The following is a 26700-nucleotide window of genomic DNA, read 5'->3' as shown; positions in this document are numbered from 1 at the left end:
AAAAGTACACTTGCTATGTTTAGTACAAAGACATAATGTACAATTGTCAGGGATGAAATTTTACTTTTGCCCTATTTGCAGAAATGGCTAGTGCCATTTAGCACTTGGCCATTCTGGTGCCTATTTGTTAAGTCCTTCCATCCCAATATGTTCACCTCCCATTTTTACACCAATTCTACTTAAATGTGTCTCCTAACTCATCAAATGTATTTCCATTTTGTGTTAAAAAAAATTACGAAAGATAGCACAAACTTATTAATATCTTAATTGCCATCTCCACTGAAAAGATAATGGTGAAAAGTTGTTCAGGGGAAAATAATAAGTAGTAAATAATAAAATAATAAGTTACCTTGTAATTTCAGATAGAGATGTATGCATTTTTAGCTTTTAATTGTGGATGCTTTTATGTGAAACAAGTTCCACTGAAATTGACAGAACCTATTTCCAAGAAACTATATTTAGGGCTATAATATGTCTATTTCTGAGGTCTCCATGTAGATTCCAAAATCCATATAACTTTCATTAAGAAAGGCTTATTTATACATGTTGGAATCCTTCTCCAAAGAACTTTCCAAAACCTTCCATTTTGCATACTATCAAACTATGGTGTTCCCCTTTATGTTGTCTGCCTAAGAGATTTACTCTCAGATTAGAAAACCTGTGTATAACAAAGAGGTCCCACCATCCCCATTTTTTCATTAACAAATTATAGATATGGCTAAATTTAATTCCAGCAGATTTCAACAGTTCATAAGGAACAATTGACTTTTAAGACTTATGACAAAGCTAGCTTGAAAAGGGAGGCACGTTATCAAGTTAATACCGCATTTCTTTTGTCTTTTTTAAGGCTAGTATACAGAATGCTGCTTCTGGTGGAAATATCTAAAAAGGCATCTTTTTGGCCATGTTTACAATGGCACACATTGTGGGCATAAAGGGCCAAACTCTGCCTTTATTACAATTATATAAATCCAGCTATCCTAAAAATGGAGCACAATTTGGCTCAATACAAATTGGAATGGCAGAAATCTTCACACTGGAAATACCTTCTGGATAACGAGTCCTTAATTTTCCCTCCCCCACCAGAAAAAGCTATATAGGAATTATAGTGAGGCAGGAGGTTATGTTAAGATACAAAAGAAAAAGATCTCCTATCAGCATCTAGATGAAAAATACCATACTACCCAATATCAAACTATATTATGACAACGTCCATTGTCAGACACCATAGTTGCAAAAATAACAAACACTTGTTATCTATGTATGCTTTTTCCCCCCCTAAACCAACACAATTTGGTATCAACAAACCGTCTTCCCTGCCAGTTGTCTAATTTCAAAGCGGGTAAATGAGATACCATACTGGTTGGTGCCTTTTACAGAAAACATGTACGTCCTTGCAGATACACCACAGAATAATTTTTCAGGTATAGTTTTACTAAAGCCCTGAAATTATAACCACTGTTGAAAGCAAGATGAGCTGGTTTTCAGAAAACAATACTCCTTACGAAGGTGTAATCTGCTCCGTGTCTTAAAAAAAGCAACGTCGCCTAAATCTGACTGCCCGGCTGAAAATGACCAGTGCAAATTTACAAATAAAATGACAAGAGGAGGTACAGTCTACAGGACATGAAACAACCAGAAGATAAGACATCACTGCAATGTTAATTTATTGGAATGAGTGGTCTCTCCTCTCTCTTTTTCCAGATGTTTGTTTTGCTGTCTGTCTTAGTTAGACGTGGTCTTCCCTGTTTCTTCCCAGGGGGAGGGCTGTCCTCCTGCTTTTTTGCCTTGATTTTTCTTCTGGGCATCTCTTCCAGGAGCTCTTGCTTTACGATGGGGTCATTAATACCTCCTTCTGGCATATGGTTCACAGCTTGATCCTCAGGGGTTGAAACCCTGGTCCCACATTCACTGGCCCTCAGATCCAAGTCTTCTAGGTAAAGTACCTTAGAATGGGGCATGCTTTTAATAAAGGTTTTCTCCCTCTCCAATTTTCGACTTGGGTGATGCTCATTCATGTCCACACCTGAGTCTAAGCTAGTATCATTGCTCTCCGTCTTCTTGCCCTTCTTGAGATCAATGAATGAATGCCTCACTTGAGCTATTGGCTTGCCATCCAATGACACAAACCAGGCTCTCGGATGTGGACACTGTTTCCCTTTGGAAAGCTCCAGTAAGGTTTGCTCTGAAATGCCCTGAAGTTCTGATGAAAACGGTGTCATCACCACAGCTTCGTTTAACGTTCCTGGGACAGAAACCGACTCCAGCAAGCTACTAGTGTAGCGGCCCCAGTTGGCAGTCTGAGGGGACAAGCCTTCTTGCCTATCTAGAGCAACTGTTTCATCTCTGGAAGTTGGCTCCTGCAAGGGAACGTGCATTGGTATTTTGGGCAATGTCTGGATGTAGTTTTCGTGACTCATACTCTCCATCGCAGGGGTGTAGACCAACTGTCCTTTTCTTGGTAAAGTAGCTGACTTTGCAGCATGCAGTTGCTCTTGGGAGTGAAATAGCTCAGATGTTTGAAGCGTAGCACCAGCCTGGCTATAGAGGTGCATCAATTGTTCTGGGAGGGAAGACAGCCCGTAAATCTCCTCAGTCGTTGGGAGATACTGATTCTGCTCTTGCGCATTTTGGGAAGGGGGAAGGCTTCCACTGAGGTGTTTCACTGGCGGAAGGTGCCTCAAATCTGTTTTAACTTCTAAGGACTGGGGTGAGCTCCTACACTGGAGATTTTTACCAGAGAATTGGTACGGAGTGCCTTCTGTGTAAACTTTAAAACTGTCTTGGGCTTTCCTCTCCTCACCTTCAGCTGAAACCCGTCTCTGGGGGCTGTAAGATGCTACTTTGGGTGAATACAATCTAGATTTGTCCTCTGGCTTCAAAGATCCTTTGGCTGCACCGATGCGGTTTATGTGAGTTGTTGAAGTTGTTTGGTCTTTTTTTAAAATGTCTAGTTTAGTTGGACTTTTCTTTCTCTTCTTTGGACGACCACATTTATCCCTAAAAAAAGAAGCAAAATCAAAAAAGAAATATTAAAACTATGCTTTAAAGTATGTCTATGCAATTAGTAATAGTCTAACACCACTAGGCTTGTTTATTCATGTAATTTATAAACTTATCTTTATTGTAGAAGAAGAAAATATGCACTTAATTCTGGATTTTACCAAATCATATATGTACCTACCTATCTTTGAAGCACACTAGCACCACCACTAAATCAATCAATCAATCTATCTATCTATCTATCTATCTATCTATCTATCTATCTATCTATCTATCTATCTATCTATCTATCTATGTCTCTTGCTATCTAGCTATCTATATCTCTAGACAGAGGAAAAAGGTAGAGGAATAGAGCAAGCAAGACAAAAGGGAAGATAATGAGTATGGATATACTGTAGCATCTTTCAATCTCTCTATCTCTCTATCTATATAAATATATCTATCTATATCTATATCTATATCTATTTAATTATACATTCAGCAAGATTCCTTAGCTTCAAAACCGGTATAAAACAAGAGTGTTACGGATCACATAGGACAAATTAGTGTTTCCTTTAGGCGCAGAAAGTGGGCATTAAATTGTAAATCAATTATCTTTCAAAAGCGAAATCAACCTGAGCACTAATCCTATGCTTTCAAACAGTGCATACTGTAATTGGCTACGGCAAAAAAATGCATTACCATCATTTTCCATCTTACCCACAATAGCAAAGCAGAAGTGCAAAGAACCCAGCAATGATGGTGATGGTGCCTCCTAATATCGCTGTGAGGAACACTGTGTGGTAGGCAGTGATATCTTTAGTAACTGTTGTAATAATGGAATCTGTGTTTTTAATCAGAGAAAGGAGATGCAGGGAGAGATGAAGAGAAGAGAATAAAAATTACTGGTTTTGTACTAACAGAAAGCATTCCTATTTTTCCTGACTGTTCTTCCTTTACGTTCTGACTCTGGATCGTTCAGCATACAAGGAGACATGGATGAAAGCCTCCAGCAAAGACGGAATAGAGGGAGGTTCACATCAGAGAGCATGAGGTCCACAATTTATTTATTATAGAAGCAGTTCAATAGCAACGGCATTTAGACTTTTATACCGCTTCACAGTACTTTACAGCCCACTCTAAGCGGTTTATAGAGCCGGCATCTTGCCCCCAACAATCTGGGTCCTCATTTGACTGACCTCAGAAGGATGGAAGGCTGAGTCTACCTTGAGCTGGTGAGAATCGAACTGCCAAACTGCAGGCAGCCAGCAGTCAGCAGAGGTAGCCTGCAGTACTGCATTCTAACCACTGTGCCACCATGGTACGTAATGGTACCCAGAAGGCCCTGAGATCAGTTTCATTCATCGTCTCTATACTGATGCGGGTTCTACCTCAGTCAAAAACATTCAAGCAATATGCCTACAAGTAGTTCACGGGTTACAACAGCAATTGGGGTAAGAATTTGGCTGCTGTTGTACCCTTAAGACCCCCACAGACTGTTAAGCAGGAAGAGGTGGGAGTTCGAGGCAAAGAAGCCAGTGGGTGAGAGCTGCAGGTGAGAGCTATGAACAAGCAAATGCTAGGGAAGGGAGGCAGGTGTGTAGCTTCAGTGGCTGGGAGGCACTGCTGGGAGGCACTATGGAGTACAGATGACCACCTAGGCCTGCACATGGGCGGGTGCCACAGTTGGGTGTTACAGAGCACATGTGGTGGGGGTATGGGTGCCACATTGGGTGAGAGGTGCCACAGGCAGGTATTGTAGAAAGCAAGCTGGTGGGAGCAGGAGCAGTGGGAGCAGGAATGATTTAACACCTGATGGCTTTCCCATTGACTTTGTTTGTGGGGAAACCAGCAGGGAATGTCAGAAATCATGATTATGTGACCGTGGGCTCACTGCAATGTCATAATTGCAAGCCAGACAGTGGCACCCAGATTACAATCATGTGACTGTGGGGATGCTGCAATGGCTGGAACTCCCAAGGAATGGCTGTAAATCCCTCTCAATCAGCACTGTCATAACTTAAAACATTGCTGAATGAGTGGTTGTTACCAGAGGACTACCTATATATAGAGAGAATTAATCCAACAAGATACATAGATCTGGATCATACTACACAAGTAAGGCATACTATAAGCACATGCACTTCTCCTCCACCCTGAAGGTTTAAATTCACGTTCAAGCAAAAATTTAATATCCAACCTTAAGACTGCATTAGGAGTGAAGCTGATGACCTCTCATGCATATTAGATTTCACAACATCTCCTCTAAATAGGACATTCCCTCACTCTCGGACAGGGGACTTCAAACTTGGCCCTTTTATGACTTGTGGACTTCAATTCCCAGAATTCCTCAGCCAGGCATACTGGCTGAGGAATTCTGGGAGTTGAAGTCCAAAAGTCATAAAAGGGCCAAGTTTGAAGACCCCTGCTCTAGGAACTCTTTCCTAGGCTCTTGTTAGGAACTGAATTACCATGTGTGCTAGATGTTTACTAATATAAATCTGTGCATATCTTGTAATACCTAATTGCACTTACTTTGGCATCATTTAGAATATTACAAGACCACAATTTATTATGACCCAAAGTCACATTTCATAAGCCTAAAGAAACTCCACCTTCAACATAAACAAGAGATAAATCTCATCATCTCAATTAAATTTGGGAAGAGTTAGACTTCTATGTCTTGTGTTCTGACTTTGTGAAAGTAATAAAAATTAAGACAAAATAATTTCCATTTCCCCACTTTACCTCTAGTTCCGGGCAATGGGGCTGCTATCCAATATCCCAGACTTGCAGCAGTATATGTCCATACCAAGTGATCATCCATGTTCTTTACCATTCCCAAGCCACGGTTAATCCAAGCACCTGTAAGACAAAAAAATAAATAAAAATGACATGTATTCTTTCAGACTTTCAACTAAAAACGGATGTATCAAACTTTAGGCAACTCTTTTATACTCATAATGGCATACTCGTAATAAATGTATTAGAGGCAGATCCATCTAGTCCAGCATTGTTTTTCTAAAAGTAGTTAAAGATATACTGATCTATCTTTATTACCTAGAACAAGGTAGGCCTCATTTTAAAACAGGTGGTTCTACCACTATACAAAGTCAGGATAGCCATATAAAGTACCCCCGGGCATCACATGATCATGTGTCAGGCAGGCCAGTTTTATGACAGATCGCAGCATTACATGGTCACGTGACTCTTTTTTGCTGGTTTCAAATGAATGAGTTGGCTTTACAACTGTAGTATTTGCTTAATAACCCACCACAATAAAGGCTGGAAAATTGCTTCTTTCTCATGGGTGTCTCCACTTATGACCACAATGATTTACAATCATAATTTCAGGCTCAATTAGGATCATAAATTGAGGATTACCTATATGGGTGTCTCCACTTATGACCACAATGATTTACAATCATAATTTCAGGCTCAATTAGGATCATAAATTGAGGAATACCTATATTCCAAGTTATGCCTCGAAGCAGCTAAGCATTTATTATTAAAATATAGACCTTAGCTCAGACATGTCAAACACAAGGCCCTCTGCTGCCCGACACTGTAGGTCTCCACGCGCTTGCCACCTGTGCGCGTGCTGGTGAGGCAACGCAGATGGCGGGGTAGGGGTAATGCCACGGCGTGGCCCCTGCACTTGGCCCCCACCGTCCAACCTCATCCTCCAACTCTGCTACATATGCAGGAGTCCCCCACCCACCGCCCCATCTGCGACAGCCCTGGTGTACAGCAAGGGCGTGGAGCCCCCATCCCCAAGAGGCAGCCGGGAGTCCACAGCCCACGCAGCAGAGGGGGGTCCGAACGCTGCAACCACCGGTCCGGTCCTCCAAGCAGCAGGTGGAGGCAGAGTGTGGAGGGGGGTTACGGCTGCTGCGGGTGAGTGGAGAGTGCTATAGATGGATGCTAGAGAGCTTGGTCAGGTCTCGGGGGGGGGCTCAGGTAGGTCGGTGTGGGAGGGCAGGCAGAGGCTTCAGGCAGGTGGGATTGTGCTGCAGTTGGGCAGGAGGTGCTACAGACTATGATCCCCGGGATCTGGTCCTCCACAATGGACTCCTCCAAAAACAATAATAATAATAATAATAAGGTGGTGAGAGCTTGTTACTGGGGAACCTGTAACTTTCCCTGGTGGCTTCTTCTTTGACTTTGTGAGAAGCTGGCTAGGAAGGTCACAAATGGCGATCGCATGACATCCCTCACTACAACGTCGTCATTGTAAGTTGGATACCAGAGTGCCCAGATTGCAATCACAAGGCTGTGGGGATGCCGCAACGGCGACAACTTTAAAAAAATGTTGTAGGTTTATTTTTTTCCCCAACTCTGCCACTGCTTTCAAGAGCCACTGAATGAAGAGACGTAAACTGAGGACTATCTGTAGACTGCAACCTGTACTCAAAAACTGGAAATAGGCATCCTGCATCAGCTGGATTTGCATCTAAGAAAGCATATTTAGGATAATCTCGATCGGGATTTTTTTATTTTTATTTTTTACAAATAAAGGAAGCTTTCAAAAGCTAAGCTTTCTTCCAATCGTAAGCAATACTATTTGGCCATAGGAAAGCACTCACCGGTTTTCATGTCAAAAGTCCAGGCTGAGATAGGTTGCCCTGCTTTTACCTCACTTGTAGGCAGAAGCGGTAAGGTGATCTGGATGGAGCCATCCACCTGCAGCTCTTTCCCGCCTGAAAGTATCTTTACGCATATTGCAGCAAGGGGAGTCAATTCAATACTTTTGAAACCTAAACATACAGAAAAGGTGGTGTTAATTGACTTTTCCTGATAATGGGAACAAATAAGAGTTTTGAGGCAGCTTCATAAAATCAGTGCTATTTCCAGGTAATAGAGGTTGGTTTGTTCCCCCCCCATCTCCTATGGGCTCCTGTCAAACTACTATTATAGCTATTTAATCTGAACCTGGGAATATCCCACTCCTGGAAGCAAAAGTGCTTCTGCATAACTACTGGAAATGCCAGCTTTGTTTTATTTAATGTTTTGTTACATTCCAATCAACAGATGCACACATAGGTTGTTACGACTGTAAAAAAAAGTGACATTTACCATAGTAGTTGATTAAAGTAATCATATGTGAATTTAAAATTAAGAATGAGTACTGTCAAGATTTTAGTATCTTTTTTTTGGAAAAAAAGCAGATGGTTATCCTCCTCATCCTATAGCCTATTTTCTGCTGAGCCAACCCCCTTTTCCTTTCACCTGTATTTTTCTAATTATCTGATTATCAAATTAGATTGGAGGTAACATTAGCCCACTAAAATAAAAATAAACATATGCTCTCATGAGCTTCATTTCACTTGAGTTTAGAAATGTGGGCAATATTGAACTTAACCACCAGATGGAGATAAAAACAGAAAAGCAGTTACATTTCCAACTGTTTGTAATTAAATATCCAAGCATGTTTTAGATGACACCCAATCCAAGAGAGAGATTAAGAAGTGACAGGTCCCATTCACCACCCAGGAAGGCTTTGGCAAGTGAATAATTCCTACTAAAGTATTTTCCAAGGAATATTGGCATGTGAATACTTGCCAATGGATTGATACAGCAAAAGGGACCAAGCACCAGTTCTGATTTGTAGAGTTTTATCTCTGGAGGCATTCAAGCCAAACAAGCATTACTGTAAATCAGGGCTTTTCAACCTTTTCACCCATTGTACCACTTTTAGGATATGGCAACATCTGAGTACCACCAGTCGCCTAGCAAGGTGTCAAAAACTTGATGACCAAAAAAAGGGGAAAAAGTGATGAAGTACGGGTAGTCCTCGATTTACAACAGTTTGCTTAGTGACTGTTCGAAGTTACAATGGCACTGAAAAAAGTGCCCCCCAAGCCACAGCCGAGCAGGACACCTGCCTGACCGCCCGGCGGCACTCTTCCTCCTGTCCAAGGTTTTCATTGTTGTGAGCATTTCTGTTGAGGAATGGCAGCATGGGTGGGGTGGGGGGTGTTTGGTTTTTATTCCCTCCCTCTGCTGGGTGGTTGCAGCAGGTTTTGGTCATTTCACATGACCCTGGGACACTGTGACCGTCATAAATATGAACCAGTTGCCAAGCATCTGAATGTAAATCACAAGACCCTGGAGATGTTGCAACATTCCAGCTGATCGGTGCTTTTGCTGGGCTTAGAAGCGCCAGGATCAGCGCCAAGCTCCAAGCTGGAGCCTGGCGCTTCCCCTGAGCCCTGACAGCCCTGCAGCTCCAGCCGTCTCTCGCTCAGGCTTGTGCGGTGCTGCCACCAGTTCAGCTCATTCCCCTCTGCTACCACTTTTCTAGGATGGTCACGTACCACCTGCCAGGTGCCAATGTACCACAGGTGGTACCCGTACCATTGGTTGAAAAGCCCTGCTGTAAATTAGCTCACCTTGGTTGAATTTATTGATCCGATACTCCTTTCAAGCCAAATGATCTAAGCGAATCGTGCAAGGATATTATAAACAGTGACTTTTGTATGGGATGACATTTGATACTGTATCAAAAAATAACGAATCCGCCTTACATCTACCTCAGTATTGCCTAAGCTGGGGTACAACAGCCTTCCACATATTCAGACAATTGCTATCAATGAGAAGTATTAGATACTTCACGAGATAAATCTTATTTCCATTTTTGTACAAGGCTATACTACATGAACAAGTTACAGAAATAAATGCACTGATACCAGTCCCACAAAGAGCTATGTGCAGCACAGTCGTATACACATTTAATCAGAAGTCTGATTTAATTGACATTATTTTTCTTATTTAAAATGTTATTTCAACGTTTTATAGAAAACAGAAAAAAGTACTACAAAGTTAATACATTAAAAAAAACCTATATAAAAGTAAAGAGGAATCTATCTATACTCTTCCCGTCCCCCTAAAAAATTTGCAAAGCTGTATGTATAGAAAGTAATTTGGAAAATAACAAACAAGGAACTGCCTTCAATCAACTGTCTGCCTGAAAACAGAAATGGAGTAAGTGAATCTTTGGTACCAAAAACAAGAGGTAGAAACTAGCCATCTTCCTTTAATCTATTTTAAAACTATACCCTGTATGCCTGGGGTGTCAAACTGCCGGCCCGTTGGCCGGTTTCATCATACTGAAGCCACGCCCACCCCATTGCTGGCAATGCAAAAAGAGTTGCGGTACATCAAGACACGTCACGTGACGAGTTTGACACCCGTGCTGTATGCACTTATTTGGAAGCACTGCAGCTAATTAATTAATCAGGCCACATGAAGCTGAAAGACAATGACAGCCACACTGCAATGCCCCTCCAGCACCAAAACACTCATAAACTACTGCATGCCCTTAGGATTGTTTTTATTTTAATATACATAGAAATTATTTGAAAGAAACATCAGAAATTTCAGTATAATCTAAAGATGAAAAACAGAGTGCCCTAACTGTACCCTGTTTGCTAGTTTTTTAAATGCAAAAGGGGGAGTTATGTATTATTGATTTCAGCCGTCTCCAGGTCCCTGTACTGGAGCTTGGAACAGATGAAAAAAAACTAGACTGATGTATCTCAACCACCCAAGACCTACCAGGTAATGGCTGATACTAGACTTCATTATTACTATACTCATTAATGAATTCATGACTTCCAGGTATTTAACAAAGCAGAAGGTACTGAACTTTTGAGAGTATGTGTATACCTTACCTCCAAATTCCAACCTATTACTTAGAGCTACTAATGTTACAATTGTTGGATTGTAGGGGCTCTCTCAATCTGATTTTTCATTTGCACACATTACACAGCCTTGGTGGAGCAGTGGGCTAATGCCTCCTTAAGTAACACCAGCTGCCTGCAATTAGTGCAGGTTCGCATCCCACCAGGCTCAAGGTTGACTCAGCCTTCCATCCTTCCAAGGTAGGTAAAATTGAGGACCCAGATTGTTGGGGGCAATTAAGCTGACTTTGTAATAATGCCGCTTGGGGTGTGTGTGAAAGCCCTAATAAGCAGGCATATACATAGAATGAAGGCTACTGCTAAGCTTGTAAGCCACCCTGAGTCTTCGGAGAAGGGCGGGATATAAATGGAATTAAAATAAAAATAAATAAATAAATAAATTCCTAGATAGCCAAAATATATCAATTCTTTTAAAAAATGGTGCTTTTCAAAAAAGTATGTACCGTATATACTTGAGTATAAGCCGAATTTTTCAGCCCACTTTTTGGGCTGAAAAATTCCACTTCGGCTTATACTCCAGTCAACAAAAAAACTTACCGAGGACTTGTGCGCGGCCGAGGCTTTGGAGCTTCCGGGATCGCGCTCACCTCTCCCAAGCCGCCGTCCGGAGACCTGCCGAAGTTTGGGGAGGTTTGGGGAGGTGCGCGCGCACCTCCCCAAACCTCCCCAAACGAAGCCGGGTCTCCGTTCCTCCGCCCCCTGCCTGCCTGCTTCTTTCCACAGCGGAAAGAAGCAGGCAGGCAGGGGGCGGAGGAACGGAGACCCGGCGACGTTTGGGGAGGTTTGGGCGCCTCTCCAAATATCCCCAAACGTCGCCGGGTCTCCGTTCCTCTGTGCCCTGCCTGCCTGCTTCTTTCCACAGCGGAAAGAAGCAGGCAGGCAGGGGGTGGAGGAACGGAGACCCGGCGACGTTTGGGGAGGTTTGGGCGCCTCTCCAAATATCCCCAAACGTCGCCGGGTCTCCGTTCCTCTGTGCCCTGCCTGCCTGCTTCTTTCCACAGCGGAAAGAAGCAGGCAGGCAGGGGGCGGAGGAACGGAGACCCGGCGACGTTTGGGGAGGTTTGGGCGCCTCCCCAAATATCCCCAAACGTCGCCGGGTCTCCGTTCCTCTGTGCCCTGCCTGCCTGCTTCTTTCCACAGCGGAAAGAAGCAGGCAGGCAGGGGGCGGAGGAACAGAGACCCGGCGACGTTTGGGGAGGTTTGGGCGCCTCCCCAAATATCCCCAAACGTCGCCGGGTCTCCGTTCCTCTGTGCCCTGCCTGCCTGCTTCTTTCCACAGCGGAAAGAAGCAGGCAGGCAGGGGGCGGAGGAACGGAGACCCGGCGACGTTTGGGGAGGTTTGGGCGCCTCTCCAAATATCCCCAAACGTCGCCGGGTCTCCGTTCCTCTGTGCCCTGCCTGCCTGCTTCTTTCCACAGCGGAAAGAAGCAGGCAGGCAGGGGGCGGAGGAACGGAGACCCGGCGACGTTTGGGGAGGTTTGGGCGCCTCTCCAAATATCCCCAAACGTCGCCGGGTCTCCGTTCCTCTGTGCCCTGCCTGCCTGCTTCTTTGCACAGCGGAAAGAAGCAGGCAGGCAGGGGGCGGAGGAACAGAGACCCGGCGACGTTTGGGGAGGTTTGGGCGCCTCCCCAAATATCCCCAAACGTCGCCGGGTCTCCGTTCCTCTGTGCCCTGCCTGCCTGCTTCTTTCCGCTGTGCAAAGAAGCAGGCAGGCAGGGCACGGAGGAACGGAGACCCGGCGACGTTTGGGGATATTTGGGGAGGCGCCCAAACCTCCCCAAACGTCGCCGGGTCTCCGTTCCTCCGCCCCCTGCCTGCCTGCTTCTTTCCGCTGTGGAAAGAAGCAGGCAGGCAGGGCACAGAGGAACGGAGACCCGGCGACGTTTGGGGATATTTGGGGAGGCGCCCAAACCTCCCCAAACGTCGCCGGGTCTCCGTTCCTCCGCCCCCTGCCTGCCTGCTTCTTTCCGCTGTGGAAAGAAGCAGGCAGGCAGGGCACAGAGGAACGGAGACCCGGCAACGTTTGGGGATATTTGGGGAGGCGCCCAAACCTCCCCAAACGTCGCCGGGTCTCCGTTCCTCCGCCCCCTGCCTGCCTGCTTCTTTCCGCTGTGGAAAGAAGCAGGCAGGCAGGGCACAGAGGAACGGAGACCCGGCGACGTTTGGGGATATTTGGGGAGGCGCCCAAACCTCCCCAAACGTCGCCGGGTCTCCGTTCCTCCGCCCCCTGCCTGCCTGCTTCCGCTGTGGAAAGAAGCAGGCAGGCAGGGCACAGAGGAACGGAGACCCGGCGACGTTTGGGGATATTTGGGGAGGCGCCCAAACTTCCCCAAACGTCGCCGGGTCTCCGTTCCTCCGCCCCCTGCCTGCCTGCTTCTTTCCGCTGTGGAAAGAAGCAGGCAGGCAGGGCGCAGAGGAACGGAGACCTGCCGACGTTTGGGGAGGTGCGCGCGCACCTCCCCAAACCTCCCCAAACTTCGGCAGGTCTCCGGGCGGCGGCTTGGGAGAGGTGCGCGCGATCCTGGAAGCACCGAAGCAAGTCCTCGGTAAGCTCTGGGCGGTCACTTGCTTCGCGTCTCCTGAGGGAAGGGGGGGCGACTGGAGCAGGCGTGTTTCCTCGCCTGCTGGGCACCGCGATTTGCCCGGGGAACGCACGGGCCCCGAATAGCAGCGTGGAGCGAGGAAGCGGACAGCCAGGGCTTCCCGGAGAGCCAAGGCCACACAGGGTATTCCTGTGTATTCAGGCTTGCAAAATGGCGGATCGAGCCTCTGCTGGCGGCAGAGGCTTGCAGAACGGCGGATCGGCTTATACTCGAGTCAACAACTTTTTCCAGTTTTTGGGGGTGAAATTTGGGGTCTCGGCTTATACTCGAGTCGGCTTATACTCAAGTATATACGGTATATTTTTTGCATCACCGTTTTTTGTATCTCCAAAATTGTCCACCTCGTCAAAAAGAACGTTTGATAGTTTCCCTTGGGTTGTTTAAATATCTTTTTCGGAGGCTCTGTCCTTTTGAGGATAAACTACTCCATTCCACTCTCCCATTAAATATCCACTTTCATATGGTGAGTCCATTGATTTAGTCATAATTTCTTTGTAAAAAGTAACTTTGCCTTCATTTGGAGCATAAATTCTCATTCTCAAAATCTTGGCCGTAGGTCAAGCAGCTTCCACCCAAACATATCTACCCTGATCCTCAGTCAGTATCAGTTCTGGTTGTTTAGAAGTTAAGTTTGTTGTTTAAGTTGCAACGCTGCAATTGCAACTAGAAACTAACCAGCAAATACCGTTTAACAATACTGTATGCTATTTCAAATGTGCAAAATTTATTGTAACTTCGAACCATTATTATTAAATGAACTGTAGTAAATTGAGGACTATCTATATTTCCTCCTAAACGGTAGGGAAAAGGGGGAGGATTATTAGCAGGTCAATTATTTATTTATTGATTGATTGATTGATGGGATTTATATCCCGCCCTATCTCCCGAAGGACTCAGGGCGGCTAACAACAAAACATATAATAAGTACAGAAATTAAGATAAAAATAAAATTAAAATCATCTGTGCAATAAATTAAAATTGAAAACTAAAAATAAATTAAAAATTGTAAATATAATTAATTAAAATGCCTGTCAGTCCAGGTCAGCCTGGTGGAAAAGGAGTGTTTTGAGGCCGCGGCGAAAGGACTGGAGATCTTGGGCCATCCGAAGTTCAGGGGGGAGCTGATTCCATAGGACTGGCGCTCCCACAGAGAAGGCCCTCCCCCTGGGGGTCGCCAGCCGACATTGCCTAGCTGACGGTACCCTGAGGAGGCCTTCTCTGTGTGAGCGTACTGGGCGATGGGAGTTTGTTCCCGGCAGCAGATGGTCCTGCAAGTATCCCGGGCCTAAGCCAATTATGCAATAATCTTTCCTGTTGGCTAAAGTTACTATCTCAAAAACACTGAAAAACTAAGGTAAATCTTTTTCCAATACATAATTTATTTAAAAAAAAACCACAGAAATTTTGAGCAATATTTTAATTCAACAATTTTTTATTCACATTTTCCTCCTTTATGTTGCTACATTAGTATAGATTACCTTTTTCTGAAGCAGAAATATTGAGTACAGATGCCTAAAACCTATTTCTCCTTCAAAGGATATATCCATCTATAGTCTACTGTCAAATTAAGATAAACTTCAATTCTTCTACTTTTTGGTTTATTGTTTTCACCATCCTACTTATCGTTTTTTATCATTTTTCCCTATTGCTGATGTATATCTGTTTCATTAGAATGAAAAATGAACATAACATTTCAAGTAGGGATGTGCTTGGGCATTTTGGCTTTGGAACAGCAGTACATCTGTAACATAAAGCATATCATCACCACATAATTTTATCAGCTTATAGACTCAAGGATAATGGCTCCATACTGTATGTCTGCTAAATATCTCAGTCAACCATTACTCATCTAGGAGGTTATTTTCAAGGCCCACAATAAGGGGATAAATACTGGCATAGAGCTTTTAAAGATGAGGTAAGAAGGATAAAATCTCAAGAATTAATGATCAGTCTGACCTACCTGATTTATTTAAAAGAATTCCTGTTGTATAGAAAAAATGTTCCACTTTTAAAAACTGTTGCGGCACTGTAAGATACGCTGTTACATTAGTGATATGGTGGTTCACAGGAAGTTTAATTAGGTATTTTGGAAACTGAACACTTGGCTGAGATTTCGCATCTGAAAAATAGGTAGAATTTTAAACCAGGGATTTAGTAATGCTTTGTTTAAATAATCTTATGACCAAGTAAGAAATACTTGTTATTTTTTAACTCTTTCCAAGCAATTACATATAATTGAAAATATTCTGGAAATACGCTACATGAAGGCTAACATTAGAAAAAATGATATCATAAAAGACGAAGCAATGATGCATGCAGTACCCAATTACTAAGGTGATACAAAAAGAGCTTACAGCTTTCTAAAAATATAACCAAAGCAAAAAAAAAATCTTCCTAACAAAAAGATTCTTGTTCTTTAATCCCAGTTCAGAATGCTCCATCATTACATTTACTTTAATTCTAATCTGAAATAGATTTGGACAGAAAAATCAAGACAGAATATCTGCCCCAGTCCTTTTTCAACTGCAAATAAAAGACAAACAATACAAAGCAAGAATTGTCTACTGCTTTCATTTGACACATTTGTTTTCCTTCATTTTTATCTTTGCCACCAGCAATTTTTCTGTAACAAAAAAATCTCCTGTAGCACATTAAATACTAATACGTAATAGTACAGCATGTCATACCTTTTTGCTCTAAAGTGCCACATCTAAACACATCCTATATGGGGAGCAACAGGATGGCACCCTGACAAGACCAAACGGCCTTGAGGTGCTTAGAGCTCCAAGATCTGGGACTTTAACCTACCTAGTTCTGGATGGGGCTGCACTACCTCAGAAAGACAACTGTTTGCAACTTGAGGTTTTTTCCTGGATTCATAACTCCTAATCAAAAAGCGGGTGGCAGATACAATTAGGACAGCTTTTGCACAACTTCAGTCGGTGTGCTATTTGAGGCTTTTCTGGGATCAGGAGTCATCTCATGTTTGGACTACTGCAACGTGCCCTACGTGAGGCTGCCCTTGCGGAGCATTCAGAAGCTTCAACTGGCGCAGAGTGCAGTGGAGTGGGCAGTTCTTGAGGTCCCTAGGATGACCCATGTTCACACCACTGCTCTGCAAGGTGCATTGGCCAGCGGTCTACTTCTGGGAGCAATTCAAGGTGTTGGTTATTACCTTTGAAGCCTTGCAGGGCATGGGCCTAGGTTCCTTGAGGAACCACCACACAGCACTGGGACTGGCCCGCCCGACCAACGCCAGCATGCTGGAGGCCCCGTCGGCTAAGAAATTTTGGCAGGCAGCGTCTAAGAGAAGAACCTGCCCTTTGGAACATCTCGACCCCTGAGATGAGATCGGCTCCCACCTTCCTGACTTTCCACAGGAGCCCAAAGACCTGGCTCTGCGAGATGGCTTGGGGCCCTAATGGAGAGCATCACACTGGAGGCGGTTGATGAATTCAGAGGCAATCCTCCCTCTCCCCTCTGCAGCTTCTGTTCCTTCCCTCCCTCAGCTTTTAATTATAATTGTATCTGGATTGGGACTTCTATTTTATTCCTTTAGAGGTATTTGTATGTTATGATTTTAATCTTTTAAGCTGTCAGCCGCCCAGGTAAGTGGCCAATAAACTTAATGAATAAACGCACACACAAGATCTGAGGGGTTTTTTTTGCTCAAATGTTGGTAACAGTTCCGCTGGCACAACGCCAAGCACCTGAACTGTGATCATGCGACCATGGGAATGCTGCAATAAGCACAATTTCAAGGATTGGTCACAGGTGCTCTTATATAGTGCGCCATTAACTTTCCAAAGGTCAGTGAACAAATGGTTGATATATGAGGACTATCTGTGTAAACTATAACATGGGAAAAAATTGTCCTTGCAAACTTGATTTAGTCCCTTAGCTTTAAATTCATTACTTTCTTCTAACTCCTTATTACTATTTACGGTAATTTTAAACTTCTTGACTCTAACAAAAAAACTAATTCTATTTATTAGCATTTAATCAAAGAGACAGATTTGTACTATTAGTCAAAATAGAAATTTTTATTCTTCCAAAGCAATAAAATAATAATAATAATAATAATAATAATAATAATAATAATAATAATAAGAAGAAGAAGAAGAAGAAGAAGAAGAAGAAGAAGAAGAAGAAGAAGAAAAAGAAAAAGTAGTAGTAGTAGTTGGAAGGGACCTTGGAGGTCATCTAGTCCAACCCCCTGCTCAGGCAGGAAATCCTATCCCATTTCAGGCAAATGGCTGTCCAGTCTCTTGTTAAAAACTTCCAGTGTTGGAGCATTCACCATTTCTTGAGGGAGGAAGTTAGTTGTTCTAACTGTCAGGAAGTTTCTCCTTAGTTCTAGGTTGCTTCTCTCCTTGACTAGTTTCCATCCGTTGCTTCTTGTCTTGCTTTCAGGTGCTTTGGAGAATAGCTTGACTCCCTCTTCTTTGTGGCAACCCCTGAGATATTGGAACACTGCTATCATGTCACCCCTCACCCTTCTCTTCGTTAAACTACACATACCCAATTCCAGCAACTGTTCCCTGTATGTTTTAGCCTCCAGTCCACCAATCATCTTTGTTGCTCTTTTCTGTACCCTTTCTAGAGTCTCAACATATTTTTTACATCGTGGTGACCAAAACTGGATGCAGTATTCCAGGTGTGGCCTCACCAAGGTATTGTAAAGTGGTATTAGTACTTCACGTGATCTTGATTCTATCCCTCTGCTAATGCAGCCTAGCACTGGGTTGGTTTTATGGCAGCTGCAGCACACTGCTGGCTCATATTGAAGTGATTGTCTACTAGGACTCCGAGATCCCTCTCACAGTTACTACTATTGAGCAAGGTACCAGCTATACAATACCTGTGCATTTGATTTTTCCTGCCTAAATGTAGAACCTTACTTTTTTCACCATTGAATTTCATTTTGTTAGATAGCGCCCAGTGTTCGAGTCTGTCCAGATCCTCCTGTATCTTAAGTCTGTCTTCTGGAGTATTGGCTATTCCTGCCAGCTTGGTGTCGTCTGCAAATTTGATGAATTCCCCATCTATCCCCTCATAAGTGCTGTACTCAAGAGGATATATTATTTGACTTAGACAGAGAAGACACGAGTGCAAGATCCTGTTTTTCTCAATATCCAACGTCCATTTTCTTTTCTCTTAGGATATGGTGTAAATACTAAAAAAACATTATTTTTAAAAAATGAAAAAAGAAACCCAGAAAAGGTAGGATTAATTAAGTCACCCTTACTTCACAAACAAGACATTGATGAAAGAATATCAGTTGTTATCAAGAATATCAGTTGTTATAAAAACAGCAACAATAGCCTTTCGTTCCTTTTTTCTTAAGAGATATTTCTCAAAATATCTCTTTATTTTGTAGCTTGTGTTTTAGACAGCAAGCCTGGAGAAGCAGGATTAATTTAATTTATGTGCAGTGACCCATTAACATCCCATTAGATAGAGGAATGGAAAAGGAGAGGTGTTGATAAAAATGTGCAAAGGCGGCTTTTAGACAGCTTTTTCCTTGTTTGCCACATGTAGCAGAGAGAGATCCTTCAAGAAGACAATTTCCATCTTCAACACAAATAGATGGAGCAAAACAGAGGCCTAACCTCCAACAGTTCTATAAGCCATTCACTGTGGGTTACCACTGAACTGAAACAATTCAACCCCTATTTTAGTGCTGAAGAGAACCCATTCTAGAATGGCATTAAAATGAGTACGTATGATGTTGTGGTAAAGAAGGGTGCGACTAGGGCTTAGGACTCTCAGGCTTTAGTCAACTCTCTCTTTTGTGCTTGAAATAGTCACTGCCTCTCAACTTAACCTCCATTACTGAGCTTCCAAGAGGATAAACTGCATCCAGTTTTGGTCACCACGATGTAAAAAAGATGTCGAGACTCTAGAAAGGGTACAGAGAAGAGCAACAAAGATGATTGGGGGACTGGAGGCTAAAAGATATAGGGAACGGTTGCTGGAATTGGGTATGTGTAGTTTAACGAAGAGAAGGGTGAGGGGTGACATGATAGCAGTGTTCCAATATCTCAGCGGCTGCCACAAAGAAGAGGGAGCCAAGCTATTCTCCAAAGCGCCTGAGAGCAGGACAAGAAGCAACGGATGGAAACTAGTCAAGGAGAGAAGCAACCTAGAACCAAGGAGAAACTTCCTGACAGTTAGAACAACTAACCAGTGGAACAGCCTGCCTCCAGAAGTGGTGAATGCTCCAACACTGGAAGTTTTTAACAAGAGACTGGCCAGCCATTTGCCTGAAATGGTATAGGGTTTCCTGCCTTAGCAGGGGGTTGGACTAGATGACTTCCAAGGTCCCTTCCAACTTCAACTACTTCTTCTTCTTCTTCTTCTTCTTCTTCTTCTTCTTCTTCTTCTTCTTCTTCTTCTTCTTCTTCTTCTTCTTCTTCTTCTTCTTCTTCTTCTTCTATTATTATTATTATTATTATATATATTATTATTATTATTATTAATTATTATTATAATTATTATTATTAAACATAAGGCCAGAAAAGATCTGCAACTTCTGTCCAGCCAACAAATCCACTAACACGAATTAGCAAATTAACCATTCAATACAAGTCTGCAATTGTTGTTTTACTAAAATGTAAAATAACCAAAATGCCTCTAACTCTTTGCATCTATTGCTTGCAGCCCGTGCTTAAAAACACAAGCTGGAAACTGTGCTGACTTCAGCGCATAAAATGAACCTTTATTGTCAAAATACAACTATGTGTACATTGAGATTAGCTGAGCCTCCCTTTGTGCTCCCCCCCCAACACACAGTGACAACAAACCCTCCATCTTACTACACCATGTGAACCAACTACACCACACACCGGCCTCCCAAGTCAATTTTGCATAAAATTCACAAACGTTATTTCTCATTCAAAAGCCTAACAGCCCAAGGATAAAAGCTGTTTTTCAGCCTGTTGGCTATATCGCATGGCTATATCGCCAGAGAAGATGGTTTGCAAACATGGGTATGTTCTGTTCCTACTTACCAGATAGTTTCCCAGTGATTAAAACTGTATCATCAAATAGCCATATATTTGCCTGGCTTTGAGGGAACAATGAGAGTGTAACAGATGAATATACTGTGGGAGATAAAATAATAATATATTATTACATAAGTATGTATTATAACACTGTTGCCATGAAGAGTAGTAAAAGCTAGGTAGAAAAATCCTCTGAAAAACATAATGATTATACTGATTTTGATTAAGTAAAGCAAAAGTTCAGTTCCATTTAGCAGACTTTAGATATAAGGGGATCACCTTTCATTTTGGACAAAGGATGCCTGTTGCTTGGTAAAGAAGCATCAGGCAAGTTACTTTTCTCAGGGCTCTGCTAAATCAAGTTTTTCTCATGATAAAACTTTCATAGGATGATCATTGTATGAGAAAAGTCCTAAGTTTCTCAACACTTTTTAATATTTTTCTATAAATCAACTCATACACTTACCATACTTTATTTTAAAAATAATGGGAATTTATAGATTTTTGTACAGGTCTAATACATTGGATTGTATAGAAAATTTTATGTATGACATTAACTAACAGTGGGAAAAGTATGGAGGGTAACTTCAGCTAAAATTTAGGAGTATAGATGTACTAGTAAGAATCTGATTTTTTACAGAGATCAAGATAGGATTTGCTTTCCTTTTTTCTTGCCTTGGGGAGAAGGAAATAGAAGCTTTATGTCATTTTGAGCATGATCCTTTGCAATTTTGCTAGACAGACTCTTTACCTTTTGGGTGAAGAATATATTCAGATTTTTTATTCATATGTACCTTAATTAAAAATTGGAGTTTTCAATACATACATTCCCAACAGACAACAACTTAATATGGATTGTAAATTTACATTTCATCTCTAAATGTGTTATTTTTAAAAGTAATCTGTGTACAGTATATTAAGTGTAAAATGTTTCCATCTGTCCTGTTTGCCATCGTTTGCTCCCTAGAGACTAAAATGGATGTTTTGAAACTTGAGCTGGCCATGAACAAGGAGTGTATATCAGAGGTGGTCACCCTTTGAGAGCTGTATGCAATGAAATTTCATTCTGATGTATGCCGATTGGTGTACATTCAAAGTGACAATAAAGTTGTTGTTATTATTATTATTATTATTTAAAACCATTTGACTGGATTATTTGGTACTAATTTTATATCTATCTCAAGACTGTGAAATGCACTTTTCAGGTTGAACTGAGCGTAATCTATTTTAGATTTTATATGAGTAAATATATAAGGAATACTTTTAGTATTCTTCCATGGGAGGAAGAATGAATATATGTCCATTTATGTATGCAGAATGTCTCATGTTGTTAGCTGAAAACAAAAGTTATCCACAATAAAGATTAGACCGGATGATACAACAAGAAATAGAAATCCAAAAAACTGGGAAAGCCATTGGGAAAGCCAATGAATGCAAATTATACATAAATGGCAAAAAACAGAGCAAATACATGAAATTTTGTACCATGGTAGAACATTTAGTAAAGAGGAAAAACAGATTGACAAAATGTAATTGTGCAAAGGCTAGTAGAAAGATAGTATATCACATGTGGTGTGGTGTGAGAAATGAGTGTTCTATTAAAACAAATGTCTGCGCATAAGAGCATTCTTCTACTCATTTTATTTTATGGAAGTGAGGATTTGGTATGTTAGGAGGAACAAAGGTAAATTTAATACAATGAGAAGGGATTAGTTAAATGATAAATAAAAGAGATTGGGTAAAGACTGAAAGGGTGATGAATATAGAAAAAAAAATCAGAAATAAGTGACCAGTATGAAATAAATGAATTGTTTTGCTCAGCAAAAATGAAAACTGAATCACAACAAATATAAAAATGGAGGGTAAATGAATAGAAGAGGAAAATGTAGAAAGTAAAGGTTAGATGAAAAGTATATTTATTTATTTATTTATTTATTTATTTATTTATTTAATTTATATACCGCCCAAAAATTGGTTTAAAGAAAATATTTCTTGTAGCTTGTTTACTTACTTGGCATTCTCCCAGTTTTCCAAGGTAAAGATGTTAACATATAACCATCTTTATAAGAAACAATGGTTAAACTCAGACCTAGCTGATAGGGAACCTGTATCAATACTGCTCCATTTTTTCCAGTTAGAGTAGAATTTGTTTTAGTATAGTTGACAAAGATGTCTACAACAGCTTGGTGTAGATATTGATGACTGATTATATCATTAACTTGCACTTTCAGGGTAAACACAGGTCCTACAAGAAAGAAAAGAAAAGAGCAATCTCAATTATTTTAATTACTTTAAAAAAAAGAGTGAGTCTGATTTCTTGGGGATGCACTTTTGAACATCTAGAAAAATATTTGCAGGTTTCATGACTTGAGAGAAAGCAAAACACGATTCATATTACTGGATTGTTGAGACTTCTACAGAGAAATAGATCTATGCATTTTCTTACTTATATCCCCATAAAGCGTGCACTGATTTTGCATATCCATAAGGATGACTCATGCATATTTCCACCCTTAAGTGAAAAAGTGGAGGAAGAAAAAGTGTGTGGCACAGTATCAATATAAAGTTCCTCTGCATATTAATAACGTACATGGAGGGAATAGAATACAGTTCACCACGCAAGATAGGTTGATTTCAGTCACATTTCCTATTTGTTACTTCACAGATTTTTTCAACCAAGAGCAATCAAAAGATTATCTCATCTGAAGCTAAACGTAAGTTTTATATAATTTAGAAGCTGACGTTCTCTGAAAAATTACACCTACAGAGAGATAAAAGATTTGTGGTGCTCTATATGTTTGCAAATGCAGAAAGCAAGATTATTCACATCCTGAAATAGTGGAGAATTTTAAATCCTATTTTTCCTGGAATACTTTGTTCCTGAAAAGCAAATTCCCATGCCACCTGAAGATGTCATTTCCCCACAACAGCTAATGCTGTAATTCTTTACCTACCGTTTTGATTTTAAGGCCAAGAAAATTTACCCTGGAATCAAAATGCAAAGGTTAGAAACATGAATCAGGAAAGATAAATAATGTTTATGCATGACAGAATTGGTCCAGATTGGAAAATGAAGACATCAAGTATGGAAGCACAAGTAGGAGAACAAGATCATACTACTGAATCTTTAACCACTTTAGACCTGCACTTTCATGTTCTGGAATAGAGATTAAATAAAGATTGATCAACTCAGATAAAACATGTCATCTTTGACTCACAATTTCCTCAATTACCAGTTAGAAAATACCATTAGTAATTAATATGAGATTCTTGGATGGACTGTACTGATAGCCCTCTAGTTGCAATCAATTTTTCATCAGCTGTTTCAAGTTATGGCAAAGGTGAACAAAAAGTATGTAGGCCCAATCCCCAAAGTTTCAGCTGCTGCAGTGCCTCTGAGGTCATGTGATCAATACTTGGGCACTTGGCAGCTCGCTCTTACTTATTACTTCTTATTCTCACTGATCAAGCATACCCAGCCTGGCCTTTCACAAGCAACTACTGGCTGCATGAGGTCTTCTTCCCAAGATCACATGGGGTGGTTTCCTCATAAGATTACAGAATTACATGTGGCCAGCATTTGCCTCATGAAGGGCCAGATTAGGCATGCCTCAGCAGCAGTGGACGCAAGAAGATGCAGAAGGTCTGGTAGGGTGATGGAGTAGTAAAGCATGAAGCTACAGATACTTTGGAGTATAGGGCAATGAGGTCAACTGAGGCTTTGCACCATGTTGCTGGGCTGGGTTGGCTGAGGTGCTGGGCCCATCTCATGCCATCCAGTCATGTTTCTGATAATGAAAGTAGAAAGATGCAGGGAAGGGGAACACAACTGTTGCTTTCAATGGACCTTTTCAAGCACTGGAAGATAGTCCTTCTTGGAAAATGGTGAAAAAAGTAAGGTTTTACATTTAGGCAAGAAAAACCAAATGCACAGGTATAGTTTAGGAGGTGCCTTGCTCAATAGTAGTAACTGTGAGAGGGATCTCGGAATCCTAGTGGACAATCACTTAAATACGAGCCAGCAGTGTGCTGCAGCTGCCAAAAAAGCCAACACAGTGGTAGGATGCATTAATAGAGGGATAGAATCAAGATCACGTGAAGTGTTAATACCACTTTACAATGCCTTGGTAATGCCACACGTGAAATACTGCATCCAGTTTTGGTCACTATGATGTAAAAAAAGATGTTGAGACTCTAGAAAGGGTACAGAAAAGAGCAACAAAGATGATTAGGGGACTGGAGGCTAAAACTTACAAGGAACGGTTGCTGGAATTGGTTATGTCTAGTTTAATGAAGAGAAGGACAAGGGGGGACATGATAGCAGTGTTCCAATATCTCAGGGGTTGCCACAAAGAAGAGGGAGTCAAGCTATTACCCAAAGCACCTGAAGAGGCAGGACAAGAAGCAATGGATGGAAACTAATCAAAGAGAGAAGCAACCTGGAACTAAGGAGAAACTTCCTGACAGTTAGAACAATTAACCAGTGGAACAACCTCCCTCCAGAAGCTGTGAATGCTCCAATGCTGGAAGTCTTTAAGAAGAGACTGTACAGCCATTTGTCTGAAATGGCATAGGGTTTCCTGCCTGAGCAGGGGGTTGAACTAGATGACCTCCAAGATCCCTTCTAACTTTATTATTATTAAAATCAGGTGAGTCCAAGTATTGTACTGATTGTTTGTTGTAGAACTAAGAAAACTCACATTTATGCTCCCCAGTTCACTACAGAATTTAATGGAATTCTTTCAGGACAGTCTCCTCTCATCCTGTTTTCCCTCATAGATTTGCTGATGTGGCCATAATATAAAGGGATATCCTCCCTCTCTACTAGACCATCTTGAGCTTCAAGAAGAAATACAGAATACCATTGCAATAAATAATCTAATCTATTCAAGACTTTAAAGTTTACTAGCACACATTCATTATTGTGCAAGGCAGCTCCCATTTTGGCTCTATGCTAGCAAGCACTTAGTTCTGGTGATCAGAAATAAACTTTAAGTGCTTTTTATTTATTTATTTATTAGTGCTACTTATTAATGTAATCAATAATGGGTGAATACACATAAAAAGAATGTATATTTCAAGGCTCCTCAGTGGAGACAGCAATGGATTTCTGGACGCTATCCCTTCAGATATGATTTATTACCACTTGAATTACTGTCAATGAAGGCTGGCTCACGTTTTCTATAGCTAATGTAAGGACAAATACTTGTAGCAACAACTTCTGTTTTGCTTATAAAAAAGATCAAGATTCTGACAGTCCTTTAATACATGTGGAGGCAGTGATCTCCAGTAACAGGTTGTTCATTTGTTTATTGTTATTGAGAAATCTCACTTCCTCAGTTCCTAATAACTGGTATCATCCTTTCCACAGCTATTTAGCGGCCTAGTTTTGCTCAGTGTTGTCAAATATAGGAATATATGGTACCATATAAAAGCTTCAATTCCACAAATCTATGCTTACAGCCAAGGACCAAACTGTAAAGGAATTACTATCAATTAAATATAGAGGTTTGGGATATAAAGAGCAAGGGGCTGGCTTGCATTGGAAAGGAGAGGGAGGAGGGGGGTTCTCACATTTTCTTCCTCAGTGTTGTGATTCAGTGTCAGCCTGTGCTCCCAGCAGCTGAGTCCAATGAATAGGAGAAGGAAGAGGGGTTTGGAGAGCCTTTGGTGTCAGAGGGAGGCTCTGATACACTGCAGGACTCTCAGCCTGGCCCCTCCAGTCATGTTCCTCATGAGGCCCAGCTGTGTGAGTACAAGGTGTCGGACTCAGAAGAGTCACAGCTGAATCTGTTCAGAGACGCTAGAAGCAGAAGGCAATCCAGCAGAGCAGAGCAGAGAAAATCAATGAGGCAACTCAGTGAGAGGAGGAGAAGGCAGTGAGAAGCCACGCCTTGGGACTGATAATAAAAGGGGAAGGTGTGGGCGGGGCTGGTTGCTGAAGGCAACCATTTGAAGACATTCTAAGAGAATTCTGGTCTGTTCTTGCTAATCTGTTTGACTCTTGTTTGTTGACTGTTGTTTGATATTTTGATTTATTTATTGAAGGAAATATTCTGTTGCTTTTTTGTTTGAACTGTAAATAAATTTGGGTTAAGTTTTTTCAGCCTATTGACTGTAAAAAGGAGTTGTCCCCAACACACAAATAGGGCCGGTCGTAGGCTGGAACAGAACACTCAGCACTAAACCAGCCCAGAAATCTTTTTCCAGTCTTTTCTGTTTGCCTTATTTCAAAAAATTCCTGATGTATGCTTCAGATTTTCCAAAAGCTATCTCCAATATGCATTTCCATCTCACTTGCTAAGGATCTCACCCAGGGTGATTTATTTGGTCATGGCTGAATGAACATCATTTTCCATGTCTCATTCGTGCTATCTCCTGCTCAGACGTACTGGTGATATGAA

The 26700-nt window shown here is 41.7% G+C and overlaps 1 protein-coding gene across 1 annotated transcript in view; it reads right to left on the bottom strand.

Moving 5' to 3' along the window:
• Positions 1-340: 340 nt before the first annotated feature.
• Positions 341-26700, bottom strand: part of FAM171B (family with sequence similarity 171 member B) — a 41775-nt gene continuing 15415 nt past the window's right edge. Inside the window, exons 2-8 of the mRNA XM_083350511.1 lie at positions 22308-22541; positions 20303-20395; positions 15250-15408; positions 7569-7739; positions 5731-5847; positions 3703-3826; positions 341-3000 (exon numbers count right to left, since the gene is read on the bottom strand). Of these exons, the coding sequence (XP_083206637.1) occupies positions 1662-3000; positions 3703-3826; positions 5731-5847; positions 7569-7739; positions 15250-15408; positions 20303-20395; positions 22308-22541 (2237 nt within the window). The 3' untranslated portion in view covers positions 341-1661. The remainder of the gene's footprint in view (positions 3001-3702; positions 3827-5730; positions 5848-7568; positions 7740-15249; positions 15409-20302; positions 20396-22307; positions 22542-26700) is intronic.

This window comes from Vipera ursinii, assembly GCF_947247035.1.
Source record: "Vipera ursinii genome assembly, chromosome: 1".
Taxonomy (NCBI): domain Eukaryota; kingdom Metazoa; phylum Chordata; class Lepidosauria; order Squamata; family Viperidae; genus Vipera; species Vipera ursinii.
The sequence above is the reverse complement of the archived record's forward strand: the minus strand, read 5'-3'. Positions and strand labels throughout refer to the sequence as shown.